This window comes from Theropithecus gelada, chromosome 10, assembly GCF_003255815.1.
Source record: "Theropithecus gelada isolate Dixy chromosome 10, Tgel_1.0, whole genome shotgun sequence".
NCBI classification, from domain to species: Eukaryota; Metazoa; Chordata; class Mammalia; order Primates; family Cercopithecidae; genus Theropithecus; species Theropithecus gelada.
The window spans coordinates 4,343,642-4,359,667 of record NC_037678.1 but is presented as its reverse complement, the minus strand read 5'-3'; the positions used below and the strand labels follow the sequence as shown (position 1 = coordinate 4,359,667).

The 16,026-nt window shown below is 52.1% G+C and overlaps 2 protein-coding genes across 5 annotated transcripts; both read right to left on the bottom strand.

Annotated features, from left to right (window-relative positions):
• Nucleotides 1-10: 10 nt before the first annotated feature.
• On the bottom strand, nt 11-7,274 carry CDPF1 (cysteine rich DPF motif domain containing 1). Of its 4 annotated transcripts, XM_025399276.1 has the most exons (5): nt 5,792-7,274; nt 4,153-4,265; nt 3,090-3,201; nt 2,648-2,775; nt 11-1,236 (listed from the first exon to the last, which is right to left on the bottom strand). In XM_025399276.1, the coding sequence occupies exons 2-5, from the start codon at nt 4,263-4,265 to the stop codon at nt 906-908; spliced, it is 684 nt and encodes a 227-aa protein (XP_025255061.1). In that variant the 5' UTR covers nt 5,792-7,274; the 3' UTR covers nt 11-905. The 4 variants fall into 4 exon arrangements, with proteins under 4 accessions (XP_025255061.1, XP_025255063.1, XP_025255064.1 ...); XM_025399278.1 differs by lacking the exon at nt 2,648-2,775; XM_025399279.1 differs by lacking the exons at nt 2,648-2,775; nt 5,792-7,274 and adding an exon at nt 5,429-5,771.
• Nucleotides 7,275-8,233: 959 nt separating this feature from the next.
• Nucleotides 8,234-15,915, bottom strand: PKDREJ (polycystin family receptor for egg jelly). The gene has a single exon (XM_025400265.1). It carries the CDS (start codon nt 15,893-15,895, stop codon nt 9,134-9,136), a length of 6,762 nt encoding a protein of 2,253 aa, XP_025256050.1. The 5' UTR covers nt 15,896-15,915; the 3' UTR covers nt 8,234-9,133.
• Nucleotides 15,916-16,026: the final 111 nt, after the last annotated feature.

Below are 16,026 nucleotides of genomic sequence, written 5' to 3'. Positions count from 1 at the left end.
CCATCAGTGTACAAGTCAGTAAAAACTCTTTATTCATTCCTTCATGTGACAGTTGGCCTTGAGTAGTTACAAAGACAGAGCAGTTCCTGCCTCTCCGAACTCTAAGCAGACATTCTAGAGCTCACAGATCAATGTCCCACCAGCTGCTACCCTGGAAGCTTCAAGGAGATGGGGAGCCTGGAGGAGGGGGTGCTGCAGGAACCCCTGGCAGGCAATGGGGTCAGGCTTCACAGGCACCCAGGGCTGAGTTTGAGATGGCAGGGGGCAAGCAGACAGGCAGGCAGCGGGATGGTCTTGAGGTGTGGGGTGAGGGCAGGAAGCCCACGGCATTCCTGACTCGGGGTCGGGGAAGACAGAATGGAGGGGCCAGAGCTGAAGCCAGAGCCTGAGGGAACTGGCAAGGCTAGAAGCCAGCACTCAGCTTCCCAGGAGACCCCAACCACTGCCGGGTCAAGTGCCCAGGGAGAATGTCGGGTATCCAAATGTTTCAGTGGAAGATTCCTTTCCATACATGAGCTGGTTATTTGGGTTTTTAATTATAAACATAATACATGGTCAAGGTTAAAAACATTTTCCAAGCATCACATAAGGATATGAAGTAAAAATTCTATCCCCCTCTAGACCTTCCAGACTGGCTCCAGAAGGCTGCTGCTGTCAGTGATTTTCCTTACAGAGAGACCATTGCAGCCACCTACCATGCATCATGGCCCCGACACAGTGTGGCATCTCCTCTGACATGCACCTGCACGAGGCCTCTTAGGAGCTGCCCCACTGAAGGAGGTCATCCCTCTCAGTCACATCTGAGCAGCACTCATTCAGGCCTGGGCCCTGAGGGGCATGTGGGGACACCTGGCCAGGTTCCTGGCTGTGTCTTGTCTGGCATCTGCCTTTGGGCTACCCTCTTGCTACAGCTCCCTGGGCCTGTGGCTGCTCCAAACTGGACTCCAGCTCACCTGGGCTGCAGTGCTGCTCCCAGTGGTCCAGAAACAAGGCCAGGCATGGCAGCTCCCAGCTCGGCAGCATCGCCGGCGCAGGCTGGCCCAGGAACTCTGTGCAGGGTGCTGCCCGATGACCCAGCCCTGGCTGCACTCACGTCCGAGAACCGGGCTGGCTGGGGGTCCTCTTTGATGGAGCTTTCCTTTTCTCCAAGTCTTGCCGAATTTCCTGAGGAAAAGCACTGATGTTCTCCTGGACACAAGGGAGGCAGAATCTCTTGGAGTAGAATAAGCTGCACTCCTGAAAGGGGACAAGGATGGAGACTGAGTATCCTGGGAACACGGTGCAGCTCCTCCCAGGGTCCAGCCCTTACCACACTTGGAGGGCTGGGCTAGGGCTCCAGCATGCACAGTGTGGGCAGGTGGCCAGAGCTAGACCAGCAAGAGGGAGAGCCAGGCCTGAGGGCCTGGCAGGGTGTCCAGGAGAAAAGCAATGCAGGCCTGGGCTACCCTGGGTGGGAACAGCTGGGATGAGACAGAAAGGCTCTGGGGCCTGCTCTGCTCCATCACAGGGCAGCGATAATAATGGAAAGCTGGAGGACAGGCCATGCCCAGAAAATCCCAGAGTCCTCCCCTCCCAGCTATCACAGCAGGAACAGTGGCCACCTGGTGCTGGGAGCGGCAGGGGACAGGAAGGACAGCCCCACAGACCAAAGAGGCCATGGACGAACCAGCTAGTCTGGGCAGGAGGCCAGAACTGTCCAGCCATGTCCTCTCTCCTCTCTCTTACACACTAGAACTCCCGAGATTCATCACGGTGCACAGCACATGGCTAAGGATGACATTCCCCAGCCCCCTCTGTAACTGGGCATGTGAGTCAGGCTGCTCGGGGTGTCAGCAACTGTGTGTGCCACCTCCTGCTCATGCCCTTTGAAGGAATGGACTGTGCTCTCACATCTCTTCCCGCTGCCTGGGATGCAGATACAATGGTGGGAGCTGCCACAGCCAAAAGGGACCCAAATGGAGACTCTGCTGAAGACAACAGGGGTGCCCTTCCAGCCAAGGCCACCATTATAAGGGAGAAAATGAGTAAATAACTATTTGCTTTACTTAGGCCACTCTTATTTTTGGTGTCTGTCTGTTCTTAAAGCTTAGTGTGCTCGCAAACATAAGGCTGCCCTCCTGCAGTTCTTAGAAAAGACCCTTTGCCATGCAGATCGCTCACTAACAACTTACTGTTTTAACAAAGAAAGCTGCAGACTCGTGGTACCTGCGTGGGCCCCCCACCCCGCCACCCCGCTGCTCACGAAGAGCAGCCCAAGGCCAAGGTGTTGCATTCAAGACCTCCACCTCCTCACCTGGCCCACACACCTCTGCAGTCTTCCTTTCCCAGCTTCTCCTGGACTGCCAGCTCCTCCATAAGCCTCAGATACTCCCATGCCACACTGCGGAGGTTCCTCCCACCCTGGCCCATCTCGTCCCCCTGGCTGTTGATACAGCTCCCCTTTGTGCGTGTCGCCCTGTGGCAGATGCTCAGGGACTTCTCAGACTCCAGGGTCACTCTGAGTACACTGGTCACGCTGGAAAAGCCACACTGCTCCACTTCCATCCGTCCTTGGGTTTTCAGCTACCCAGGTGAACCTGGCCCACCCAGCCTCTCTGAAGCTCAGTTCCCTCATCTATAAAATGGGTGGAATATAATACTGCTTTACCTAACTAAGTTAGGGGCAGGACTGAATGAAGCCTCCACAGGAAAACAGGTCCCAAGCACAGGACCTGGCACACAACAAGTGCTCAAGAAAGGACAGTCCCTTCTCCTGGGAGATCCCTCCAAGAACATCTAGAAAGTAAGTCACCATCCTGGTGAGAGGGAGCACAAGGACTGTCTGCACGGTTGGTGGGAAGGAGAGGAACCCTGAGGGGCCACTGGGGTGGGTGCAGAGCCACCAAGAACCTACTTCCATTCCTACACCAGGCTGAGACCCTCTAACTGACCCTAGCTTGCCCTCTCACCTCTCCCTTTCATCAGCTGGGGGGCCCTATCTATAATGGGGTGAACCAGCTGGTCCCTCCCTCTCAGTCCTCCCTACCCAGTGAGAGCTCCAGGATAACCACAGCAAGGACAGGCGGCCCCAGCCCATGCTGCTTACCTACCGGGCCCACACACACCAGCCTGCTGCACAAACTGCAGTGCGAGCCGAGGACCAGGAATCTGTCCTTGTGGGAGGTGAAGGGATCCTTCATGACATAGCTTTCCTCCAGGAGGCTGCAGGAGAGTGATGCCAGCGTCAGAACAACCCAAATCTCTGCTGTCGGAAAATCAGCCATGAGCTATGGCCGGGCAGCAGCCGCCTGGACCTCCGCAGGGCCTGTACACCTGCGTGGGCTCATCAGGGCAGGAGACTAGGCCACCCGTGCTGCAGGGCAGTGACAGAAAGGATCAGCAATTGGGGGCCACACTGGCATTGACATTGAACCTGCTCTCACCTCTGTAACAGCCATGGTAGAGAGAACCCCTTGTTTTCAGCCAAAAGCAGGGCTGCTGCAACATGGGTCCCCAGACCCTGACTGGTTCACCGGGGTGTGGGCACAAGGCCGTCATCTGAATACCCCAGGCCTCCCTACCCCCAAGCCACACCCTCACAGCCGCTGGCAGCCAGCTGGCCTCACGCTACACATCACAATGAGACCACAGGGTGACATGATGACACTCAGGCTCCTGGTCAGCAGAGGGACCACAGCCAGAAGGAAAAAGCCATGCTCCCCGCCGCCCCACTGCATCCCATGTGAGTAACACACCGGCCGGCTTTCCAACAAAGTGGCATTTGATGAAGGACAAGCTGGAGGTCAAGAGATAAGCCCCTGGACCCACTGGCTCTAGTCCAGTCTGCAAGGGAGAAACACCTCCCATTAAGAAAGTGTCACGGCAAGGGCGCAGCCCCAAAGTGGGAGGCCACCACAGGTCTCCCAGCTGCTGAGCTGCTCCCCCACAGCTAGAGCAGGTGTTGGACTCTGGGCTAGGTGTGGAGGAAGGTTCTGGAAGAGTCAGACCCCAAGCCTTGCCCAGGCCTCCAGAGATTACACCGGAAGCATCCAGAGCCTGGCCCTGGGGCCTAAAGCTCCACACCCGAGCCAGCTGTCAGACCTAGGCGCAACACCCACCAACCAGCACTGGGCACAGGCCTCCCTGGCTCTGGCCCAAAAGGCATGGACTCACACCATCGACTGGGTGTTGGGGGGCTTCTGTCCCACATAGCTGTACGGAGCTGTCAAGGCACAGAGTTCACACTCAAACACTCCCAGAGGCTGGCACTCTGCATGGGACGCCATCTGCAAGATCAAGAGATGGGGTGTCCCTGGGTCACAGGCTTTCTCAGAAATCCTGCCCCTTTCCCAGCTATGAAGACCCTAATGATATAGTCCTAGGAGTTTCCTGCCTCCCCACCGTACCCTTCTCTCTATCCCCAGCTGAAACAGGTTTTCACCGGTGCCCAGAGTTACAGGATTTGCTGTCTATATTCCAGTGGTTTAAGGTTTTTGTACTACTAGAGAGAAGGATCCAGACAGCATCCAGCCAGAGCAGCCATCTCTTCCTCCAGGTCTGCACCACAGTAAAAGCTTTCTAGTCTCCCGCTCTGCCCCATGCTTAACCACAAGCCCCCAGTGAGCGCTGGTGGAGAAGAGGCCAGAGTGGGTGCAAACTCTCCTGTTTCTGCTGCTCCCAGCTGCTCTATGCCCTCACACTAGTCCACACGTGGTATACAGCATTTCATTAAAACTGTTTTCTTATCTGCTTGTATGGAACCCCCTTCTCATGTTCATGGTTGGGTCTTGGAGGCCTCTCTTTCCTTAGATTTCTGGCTAAATGGCTGCCATCTGATGGGTTCATCAAAAGCTACAATTTTGCTGATTACCCAGTTCCTTGACTATGGAATCAAGTACGACATTATCAGCTGGCCCCTAGCTCTTGGCTGTGAACTCCCCTGGCCTGAACTGAGCGTGGTGTATAAAGGCATATCAAATGCGATGGGATTCCCTGCTGGGTGACCCCAGATGCAACTCCAGGAAGCATGGGTTGCCAATGACTTTAAAAGTTACAATCTTCCCAGGCGCGGTTGCTCATGCCTGTAATCCCAGCACTCTGGGAGGCAGAGGCGGGCTGATTACCTAAGGTCAGGAGTTCGAGATCAACCTGGCCAAAACGGTGAAACCCCATCTCTACTAGAAGTACAAAAATTAGCCGAGCATAGTGGTGGGCGCCTGCAATCCCAGCTACTTAGGAAGCTGAGGCAGGGGTATCACTTGAACCCAGGAGGCGGAAGTTACAGTGAGCAGAGATTGTGCCACTGAACTCCAGCTGGACTATAGAGCGAAACTCCTTCTCAGCTGCGGTGAGCCGAGATCGCGCCACTGCATTCCAGCCCGGGCGACAGAGTGAGACTCTGTCTCAAAACAAAACAAAAGTTACGATCCCGTCGCGGGTGTGCGTGAACCTGATCCCGCTTCTCTTTTGCACACCGGCGCGTCCTAAGCCCCGGCCGAGGCTCCTAGGGGCGGCGCCTGTGAGCAGGGACGGCTGAGCTGGTCCGGGGGTTGCTGCTGGTCCCCGCGAGCCTCCGCGTGCCCTCTCTCGCCCCAGCGCTGCCTGAGGTCAGGGGGACAGTTCCGTGAGGCCCACACCCCGCTCCTCGGTCCCGTCCCCAAAGCTGAGAGCTGCAGAGCCGACCCCTGGCGCTTAGAACCCAGCAGGCCACGCCGGCGCGGAACTCAGTCCCGGCGAGCGGGAGGCGCCCTGAAGCAGCGCAGGGCCGACCCACAGAGCGCTCGCCCCCGCCAGGCCGCCTCCTGGAACTCACCACCGCCAGCGCCGCACGGCTTCTCGTCCAACGCGCCTGCGCGGCCCCACCCCACGGCGGCCCGACCAACCCCGGTGCAGTCGTAGACGCAGACGCAGGCGCGGAGCGGCAGGCAGGAGCTCGAGGTGGTTTTCCGCCTCCGCCTTGCTTTTCTGGTAGGGCGGTCCCCTGCGCGGTTTCTGGCTCTAAGCTTCGAGGCCGTCTGCGGGGCTGGGCTCCGTGCTGAGGGCCATCGCGTCTGGCCGTGCGCTGCGGGAGCGCGCGGGCCTGGCCTGCTGTCCTGGCCGCTGCGAGGCGCTCAGCTTCTTTCTGAGTGTTCCACCGGGTTCGACAGGGTCGAGGTCGCCGGCGCGAGGCCGCCGGATAGCTGAGGGGCGCGAGGGCGCCTCCAGTCTCCCACCCGCTCTCCGGCGCTGCGGGCTAGGCTGCCCGTCTATCGCACGGGACGTCTGCCCCCGTACGCAGGAGGGGATGTGTCGGCCAAACCGGGGTCTCAGGACCTATCCTTGCTCCTCCAAAGCCCACGTGGCCTGCGGCGCCCCTCGGGTCTGCGCCGCGTTCTCCTTTAGCCTCCCGGGCCTCTCTGCTGCCCCTCGCCCCCAGGCACCAGGCACACCTGCTTGCCTCTGTTCCCGCCCGTGGCCTCTGACACACCGTGCCCTAGACCCAAAATGCCCGCCCTACTCCTGGAGCCTCCGGTGTGTGAGAGGCACCTTTCCCTGGGGCCAGGGGCCCGGACTCTGAAACCGGGCTGGCTTTGCCTGTGAGCCCCAGTCCTCCCAGCTGGAGTCCCTCGCCCCAGCCGCAGCGGGCCTTCACCTGTGCTTTGGGGACGACAGGGTGGCCGCCCTCCTTCCCCCAAAGATTTGAGGGTTTTGCTCCACGCGGGAGGTCTGCCTGTGCCAGCAGCCCGCAGCCTTTCACATGCTGTTGCGTTACAGGGCCCTCTGTGACCTTTCCCTATGTCGAGGGGTGCTTCGTCTCTGTTCCTGAGAGACCATAATTTATTCTTGGCTTGTCAAGCCACATTTGTAGGAACGCTGCCAAGCTGCAGCAGGCTGGGGTCTGGGACTTGCTCCTTTGGCGAATTGCGAAGTAAGGATGTAGAAGGCATTTTAGCAGTAATGGAAACCAGAACCACTCTTAGACCTGGGCAAGAGGGGCCCCAGGAATTAGCAAGCAATTAGTAAGCAGCTGGATTTCGATGACCTCCACTGTGCTTAGTGCAATGGCATTCGATTCGTTGGATCGTTTCAAAGATGACATACTAGATTGTTTTTGTTTTTGTTTCTAGGAACATCTTGAAGCATTTTGAATTTGACCTGTGACTACCCTCAGATACAATGATGGTAACTACCCCATAAGTGCCGTTAAAGCAATTTGACTTATGTTAGACAGGTTAACATTAGATGCATTAGAAGAGTTAAGTGAAATAGTGGGCAGCATTCAAAGAGCAAATCGTGGTCTTTGGCAGAAAACAGTTAATTTTGTATTTGAGCTGTCCAGTTATTACGATTAGAAAAAACTTAAAACTTTAAACTTTAAACCCAGAAAAAACTGGGTCTCGAGCTCCCTCATTCTGTAGTTCAGTGGGCAAGTGCATTTGACCCGACTGCAACCAGCCTCTATCAGTAAAAAGTAATCATGTGGACACCTGCTGACCCTTTTTCTCAATCCATTCAGAAGTCAGGTGGTTAAGAGAGGCACTATCTCAAGAACATGTGCCCCAGTCGGAAGCAGTGGGCCAGTGTGGGCCAGGCCACTCCCATGGCCTTCCCACCAGGGAAGTTAGAAAATCCCCATCTGACCTCCTTTTTTGTTGTTTGTTTTGAGATAGAGTTTCGCCCTGTTGCCCAGTCTGGAGTGCAGTGGCGAGATCTCGGCTCACTGCAACCTCTGTCTCCTGGGTTCAGGTGATTCTCCTACCTCAGTCTCTTGAGTACCTGGGACTACAGGTGCCCACCACCATACCCGGCTAATATTTGTATTTTTAGTAGATACAGGGTTTCGCCATGTTGGCCAGGCTGGTCTTGAACTCCTGACCTCAAGTGATCCACCCACCTCAGCCTCCCAAAGTGCTGGGATTACAGGTGTGAGCCACTGCGCCTAGCCCCCATGTGACCTTCTGACCCTTGCTAACTGTGTGAGGCCTTGGGTGAATCATGAGACCTTTTCGTCTTCCCACCTGGCAACAAGTGAGACAGAACTACATTCTGCCCAGGTCTAGGCGTCCCCTCGAAGGAAACGACGAAAGGAGTCTATGTGTGTCTGCAGGGGCCTAGTGTGGTATGGCTATTTCAGTGCAGCTGAAGATGACAGGGACACCGAAGTGGGTACAAAGCAGCCACCCATCTCATTTGGTTGTCCCCCTTTTCTAGGCCTCCACTTTGAGGGCAGGAGCTATATGTGTATATGCCCCTCACACAGAAATCACTGCAAGGCTCAAAGAAGAAATCTCACATTTAATTCTGATAAAGCTTAGTGGCATCTACATAAATGAACATGCTTCTGAGTGAAAATAGTACAGCTACCGGCCCTTGTTTCCCTGAAGTGATAAACCACATTTTCCTTATTCCTAAATAGTCTGGCACACCATAAATAACCAAATGCCCAAATCCTAGATGCATATGTTGCTATATTCAACATATAGACATATTTCAATGTGAACCCATATACACCTTTTTGTTGTTTAACAAAACGTGTCTTGGTCAGAAAATGTTACTGAATTTTACTTTAACTACCAGTAGCTTTAAGAATAAATGAGAAGCACCACTTCTGCATTCCCAAGCATGAAGCAAGCCCTGGAACTCCCCATGAGGCCCTAAGCCCAGATGGACCAAGAGGAGGGGAGGCTCGGCAGTCCTGATCTACAAAGGGGCCTCCCAGCAAGGCCAAAGAGTTTGGGGCTCTGTCAGGAGCAAGAGGCCATCGGCTTCCAACGTGGGTCAAGCACAGAAACACCCAGACAATGCTCCACCCTGGCCAGGTCCCTCTCTCAAATCTGGTTCTCAAAATCAGTGGCTCTGCCTTCGCTAAATTGCAGGCACCAAAGAAACAGGGTTGCCTTTGTACAGGGAGTCACATAACTCCCCTCTAAAAGGAAATCAGTCCAGGAATCGCACACTGTGATCCTGCTGTCTCCCCAGATGCTACACCACACCAACTTTTACATTCCCAAGAGCAGAGGCCAAGATTGGGGATTCTTCCAAATGTAGGGGATGTGCCTTGTGAAGGACATGAATAGAAAGCATGACTAAGCCACTGACACTCCCTAATTCCCTTAATCCCACAGACTGAGCATTTGGGGAAACACTTGCTTGTGACTCATGAAACCATCATCCATCAAACAACAAGGTAAACCATTTTCTTCCCGTTGATGTTTCTGGTCTTCAGCCCCAGATAACGGCGGCTGTTCTTCTCTGGCTGCCCATACAGCATGTCAGTAAAGAACTCAGGCTCATCTTTGGCCTTAGATTGTGAGGTCAGAAAGCTGAACATGGTTCTCAGCTTACGGCACAAATAGGTCATTGCTTCCACTTCATCTGATGGCTCCTCATACACAGGCTGCTTCATTTCCTCGTATGCAGACAGAATTACAGCCTGAAATAAGTTGATCAAGACACAGATCATCACCAGCATGAAAGATGAGAGGAACAGGACCCCCAGAATCCTGTTATTGGAAAATTCAGTGTTCTGGAAAGCTGAGACACAATAGGAAAACACTGTCTGAGTGGAGTGAACCAAGTTACTGTAGTTCCATTCATGCTGACCAAACACCAGGTAACCAAAAGCCATATATACAAAGAAATACACAGACACAACAAATGCCATGTGGCAGATGCCAGGGAGGGCAGCCTGGATGGCCCTCTGAGCCAGGCGCACATCGTAGAAGAATCTGGAATACCTGAGGGTCTTCAAAATTGTCAGAAATAACAGGAAACCCAAAATTATCCTCATGATGTGATCTACCTGAGAAACTGCATGAAAGGGAATGAAGTCTTCAGGGTTCGACAAGTAAAACTGAATTATGCCAGTGGCCAGGAAATGTTTCCTGAGAAAGAGCACAATCAACACAGTAAATATGCATTTTAAAGCAAAGTTGAGCAAATTATACACACTTCTCACATAGGAGGCTCTTTCTTGCATAATGATATAACCCTCATCCACAACGTAGGCTAAGAAAAAAATGAGAATGGCCACATACAAGTAGATTTCTGCTGAAGTTTTTCTGTCAAAATCAGCAAGTGAAAAAGAGTGTAGAGATATGCTTGTGTTGACAACTCCTAACTGAGAGACCTCAAATATGACTGAAATGCTACAGAACAGATTTACATCTGGATTAAAAGTCGTTAATTCCAAAACCACAGCCCATGTCTTCTCATCCAGCCAATTGCTTTCTTGAAGTTCTTTGAGTCTCTGTGTGGAATTAAACTGCTGCTGTTTTGGAAAAAAATAGAGTGCATATCCTCCAGATCCATAGGTGTGTAGTAGTCCATAGGAATAATACAACCATTGCTTTCCTTGAGGCTTATAAGTAAATCCATTGGTACTGTCATCTATAGCCTGCTTATCAACTTCATTCCAAAAGCCAGAATAGTTTTTTGTGTCTTCTGGGTCAATGCCATATTTGGGATGACAATGAATTTCTCTCCTGATGCTGTTTTGCACAAACTTTTCGGCAGGTAGACACATTTTTTCACTAGATTTTGCTCTCACTTGCCTCATCAATGGAAGGCCAAGGATTTTAGATGAGCTTTCAGGAAGAAATGTTGGATTCAGGTCATTGTGTAACAAAGGCAACAGCACGCTGTTTAGCCATCTATAGATGTCTTCTAGCTTAGTCACATTAGCAAGATCCATAGAGAACCGATCACGAATAAACTGGTTATAGTAAAAGCTGTCAGTGTGACGTAGTAGGACGATAAGGATCAACAGAAGGGCTAGAAAGATAAAGTGAGTTAGAATGTAACTCAGAAACAGGAGTGCTCTTCTCTTGATCCTCTTCTTTCTTTTGAATATTCTGATTTCATCTTCTGTAAGGGGTTGGTACATCCTCGTGCCTCGGATTCGGACAATCTGGTCATGTATCCTCTGCATTTCTTCTGGATGCATTCTCATTCCATCCAACCTGATCTCAGTATATTTATACTTGGTTGACCACGAAAGGTTTTTGCAATACTTGAGTTTATTTGTTCTGAAGCCTGACAAGAGTATAATTTTAGATGGCTGCACCAGAAAAACTGACTGACAGAATGAACAAAAAGATGCAAAGAGCCATTCCATTGACTTGTCATAGCCGTAAGTCAGTCCATAAAATACGATGAAGAATGAGGATATGCTAGAAGTAGCAAAAACCAAAAACCATGCAACATAAACACACCACCAAGGCAGGACGATCCGGGGTTTTTTCTTAAGCTGCTGGAGATCCTGTTGGGAAGGATGCTCTTCGGAGTGGACATCCTGATTGTCTTCTATGTTGTTATTGGAATTTGTATTTGGCCTGGGGGTCTCTGGGGTCTTGATTCGTGCTTTCCTATGCCTGTGCTTGGGTTTGGAGGTTGCCTTAGGAGAAGCCTTTGGAAGCCTGGGCTTTCCTTTAGATGCAGGTTTTGCAACCTCCCTGGGGTGTGCCTTAGCAGTTTCATAAGCATGCCATTTTGTTAAGCATTCTTCCCAGTGCTCACTTGCTTCTGACATTAGAGGATGCTTTTGAGGAGATACCTCCTTTAGATCCGCTTGAGGTTTCCTCTGGGAATAGGTGAACAAAAAAGTTATTAATAATTGCACAGGGATTGTAATTAAGACACTTTCAATTCCTATCATCATTGATCTCATGTACCTCCTCTCTCTTGACTCAGTTTGTTCTTGTCTATTTAGATTAAAGAACATAATGTTACAAAGAAGAGAGCTTAGCAACATTGCTAAACAACAGGACAATCTCTGGAGCCTATTGAATGTTTTAGCAACAACACTAGCAAAAATAGAGAACCACATGTGGTTTTTCTGGAGATTACTACTCACATCTATAAAGAAAAAGTCTTTTCTGGTCAGAGGCTCATCTGGATGGGTAACGTGAAATGTTCTGTCCAAAGTGGTATCAATAGAAAGCCATTTCTGGCATATGAACAGCCAAATGTGCCTGCTAAACAGATTTTCCACTTTGATTCTACTTAAATACCAGCTAGGCGAATGACCCTCGTTGTTGTGCCACACACGGATGGAATGGATGTCCCCCAAGTCACTTTTTGTCGTTAGGAGGAAAGTGTTGATGCTACCTCGGTAGAGAGTTGTAAAATGTGGATGGCTTAAACAATGCACATCACTGGTACTCACAGTTCCTCTAAGTTGCACAAAGACATTGGCCCTGGTCCCAGACCCCCAACGACTTCCTGTAAAAATAGTCACCAAGTAGCATAAATTATCATAAGGGTCATTATCTGGTAGAACTATCACACGTCCCCGAAGATGCTCGTCAATTTCATCCCTGTATAAGGCCCAAAAAGCTAGGATCACGTATAAGAGAATAATGGAAAGCACAGTGAAGAGGGTCACAGGGTTTCGGTGAAGGCTCTTGATGATGTTTAACCGTAGATCCACAGGATTAGGGATCACAATCACCTTGGCCATCACATAGTGGGTATGCAGGTGAATGTTGGTGAGTCCGACTGTGCCCAGCTGTCGTCTGGCCCTCACTATGTTCTTGCAGATGCAGTGCACGTCATGCCAGCTGGTCTTCTCACCAAGAACGCAGTAACCCTCTCTCCATTCACTCTGGATCCCATACATGTCCAAGCACTGGATGCTGAAAATAGAAATTCTCACTAGCTTGTCATTAGGCTTCATGACAAAATGAGGTGCCTGCAGAACTATGGATACAGTACAGTGGGGAGAGTGGCTGTGCTGAGCTATGAGTTGCAGCAGGGACACGGGGAGACAGACTACACGGGCCTTCTTCACTGTGCAGGCCGGGTCAAACAGGGCACTCTGGCTGGCAACTGGAGGGATGTCATGAGGCACCAGGAAGGTGGCGACCAGTGCTGTAGGAGTGATCTGACTGCCTGTGTACACCAACACCGTGAACAGCACCATCACTTCTGTCACTATGTGGACCAGCACCTCCCTAAGCACTCTGCTGTCCACTTGAAAGCTAAACCCACCTGTCGTCTTCTTTGAGGACCCATCAACATCTCCGTTGGGTCCCACTGTGAGATTAAAAGCTGCAAAGGTCAAGTTTTTCCTGACGAGGTACACTTCCGCTACATCGGGTGTGATCTCTAGCACACTACCATTATCTGCAACTCCTGTCATTCTGAATCCAAACACCTGTACCGAAGTGTTTTCCTGATCATTTAACCAAGGAAAGGGGTCATTTGTGAAATCACAAAACATTGTGGAAATGGGAGCATTTGCAGACAGACCAGGAACACTGCTCACATTGAGTGTTGGACAAAAACAATTTCTGCAGTGTTTCTCATTTCTGAAGACCTGGGTAACACCCCACTTTTCAACTTTCTTGACATACATGTTGAAATTGGGGGTTCTCATTGAGGTGGTTTTGTTCCCTGGCACTTTATTAGCCAGTATTGTGTCTGATAAAGATTCTATTACATAGAAAGGATCTTTAACCACTTGGTGAGGAGAAGTCATTTTAAGAATATTAGACAAACTCATTAATATTCCAGTGCTCACGATTTCTATTTGTTCAGATCGAAAGCGTTTATCTTTTTGTTGATACTCTTGTAGGGCTTGATTTGCTTGCCATATCCTCATCGTGGCACGTTTCTGAGCATCCCAAGTGAATTCAGAGGGTTTCTGGGTTAATTTGGTAATAGTCATGACTACCTGGCCAATTTCTACCAAAGTGCTTACAGGAAGAAGGAAAGACTGATTGATGAGGTGTTTTCGGAGATTGACTCTGTCATTTTGTAGGGGTAATTCAGTTCTCATGTTATTCAAAACGGAAGCTACTATATACAGTAAGTAACCTGCAGGTAAAAAATCCTGCTTTTGAATCAAAGTAGACAGCAATGAACTTGGTCCCATGGTGAAACTGAGTAACTGATTCAACACAGTCTTTGATGAATTTTTGTCAGTGGGAGCTTGTGCAGTGGCATGCAAAGTCACCTGAGAAAAAGCTCCTAGAGAGTCATAGACTTGGACATATATCTTCAAGGCATATTGATTAGCCACCATACCAACAGGGAGAAAGGAAGGGGGTGATGTGGACTGAGGCCCCAAGTACAGGATGGTCCCCAGGGTGTTCTCTTTTACTGAACTTATTTCACCAACACTGTGCAAATCAGAAACAATTATTTTATATGTAAGAGGGACGTGCTTATCCCTAAAATTACTACACTGTACAACAAATTTAGTAATAAGTGCAATTCCTTTAGCTGGATTAATTTTGCATTCTCCGATTTGAGGGCCATGGTTAATAATAAAAGAATGCCTGAAGACTGAGGTAACTCCACTCCAACTTGCTAGATGTAGAGAAATTGAAAACTCAGCTTCCAAAAAATGCTGAAAAGCAAAAGCTTTTATAGACAGATAAGCACCATTCCTTCCTGTTACAGTTTCCCCCATCCAATCAAATAGCATCTCACCACCTGAAGAAGACAAAATTGACCATGTATAGAAATCACGGCTTGCACAATTTGTGCAATTTAGAAACAAAGAAAATCTATCAGAGACAATGAAGGTTCTCTCACAATTTTCGATACATGTGATGTGGGCTATGGCTTTTGGTCCTTGGAGCACGTGGACCCTCTTATCAGAAAAAGCTGTCCTAGAGTCCTTCTGAATCACCATTCTGAAGAAATACACGTGGTCGCCTTTAAGTGTTTCTGGCAAAAGTGTCAGTACAGGGCCCGTGGCCCAGGGCCACTTCAGATTGGCTTGCTCGGGGTGACAGACTTCCTTGCTCCCCAGGATTATTCGATCCCCACGGTAGTTTCTGGGATCTGTGGTACAGTACCAAAAGAACTGGAGTCCCTGTAACGGGCTGTCCGCATCTGGGTCCGAGGATGTGGACCCGTCCAGAATCAGCTGCTCTGTGAAATTAGCTGTTATGTTGACATCGCCAAGCATCACCGCCTGCAGGGAACTCCTGACAATCCAGACATAGACGGCGTCCGAGTCTTTCACCTCGGGCATCTTGGGGTTCCTTGTGGTGATGGACACCGTGAAATTAAACACATACACTCCCCACTGTAACGAATTGCTGGGGATGTGAATGAACATGGGGCTCTTCCTGATCTCGAGCTGGGGCACATCCAAGGGCTGCGTCCAGTCGGGCGCGTCGCCCACGGCGGGTACTGAGAACACCTGCCAGTACTGGGAGATGGCAAGCGCGGCCGGGCAGTCCAGCTGCACCGAGGCGTTGAGGGTGGCCTCCGCCTTCATGCTCAGGCGCACGGGGGCGCCCCTCTGGTCCGTGTTGATCCTCACGCGCTGGATGACGCAGGTGTTTATCTGACAGGACACGGACGACTCGACGGCTCTGTGGCGGGACGAGTTGACGGCCTGCAACATCAGGCGCGCGGGACCGTCTGTGGGGCACTCGGTGCGGGCCACGAAGCCCGGTTGGGGCCGCGGGCCCGGCGCGGCAGAGCGCGGGAAGACGCGGGTCGCGGGGGAGGCCGGGCGGGCGGCGCCGGGTCCGAGCAGCCGCAGGCGGAAGGCCCAGGCCAAGCGCCGGGGCCAGCGCGGTAGCGGCGCGGACCACGTCAGGGAGAGGCGACCGCCGCGCGCCGTGAGCTGCAGATCGACGAGCGTGGGCGCGGCGGGCCGGGGCAGGCGTTGGGCGCTGAGCAGGACGCGCAACACAAGGCAGTACCAGCGCCACCTGGCCCCTCCACGGGGGAAGCAGAGGCTGCCGCGGCCGCTCAGGACCACGCCGCCCGCCCGCACCGCGCTGGGCCGCAAACTGAGGAGGGCGCGGCCGCCGCGCACCCCGAGGCCCTGGGCGCCCCGGAGGAGGCCTCCGGGCGCCCCGGGGACGGCGGCTTGCGCCTCGCGAGGAGCCGGCGGCAGCGGGAGGCGGCCGAGGCTCAGGCCCAGGCCCAGGCCCAGGCCCAGAAGGAGGAGAGCGGGCCCAGGCCTCATGGCGCCGATCCGGGAGAAGCCGGGAGGCGCCGTGGAAGCCGCGAGGCGCGCCCAACTGCCGCGGGGGTCGCGGGGACAGTGGGGGTCTTGGGGACAGTGGGGGTCTCGGGGACAGTGGGGGTCTCGGGCGT

Coding starts and splice junctions, on each gene's coding strand:
- CDPF1 (XM_025399276.1), bottom strand. CDS start 4,265: ATGGCGTCCCATGCAGAGTGCCAGCCTCTGGGAGTGTTTGAGTGTGAA. Junction 2,776..3,089: donor GGCTGGTGTGTGTGGGCCCG/GTAGGTAAGCAG, acceptor CTTACTTTCTAG/ATGTTCTTGGAGGGATCTCC. Junction 1,237..2,647: donor CCTGCCCCTAACTTAGTTAG/GTAAAGCAGTAT, acceptor GTCCCCTTTCAG/GAGTGCAGCTTATTCTACTC.
- PKDREJ (XM_025400265.1), bottom strand. CDS start 15,895: ATGAGGCCTGGGCCCGCTCTCCTCCTTCTGGGCCTGGGCCTGGGCCTG.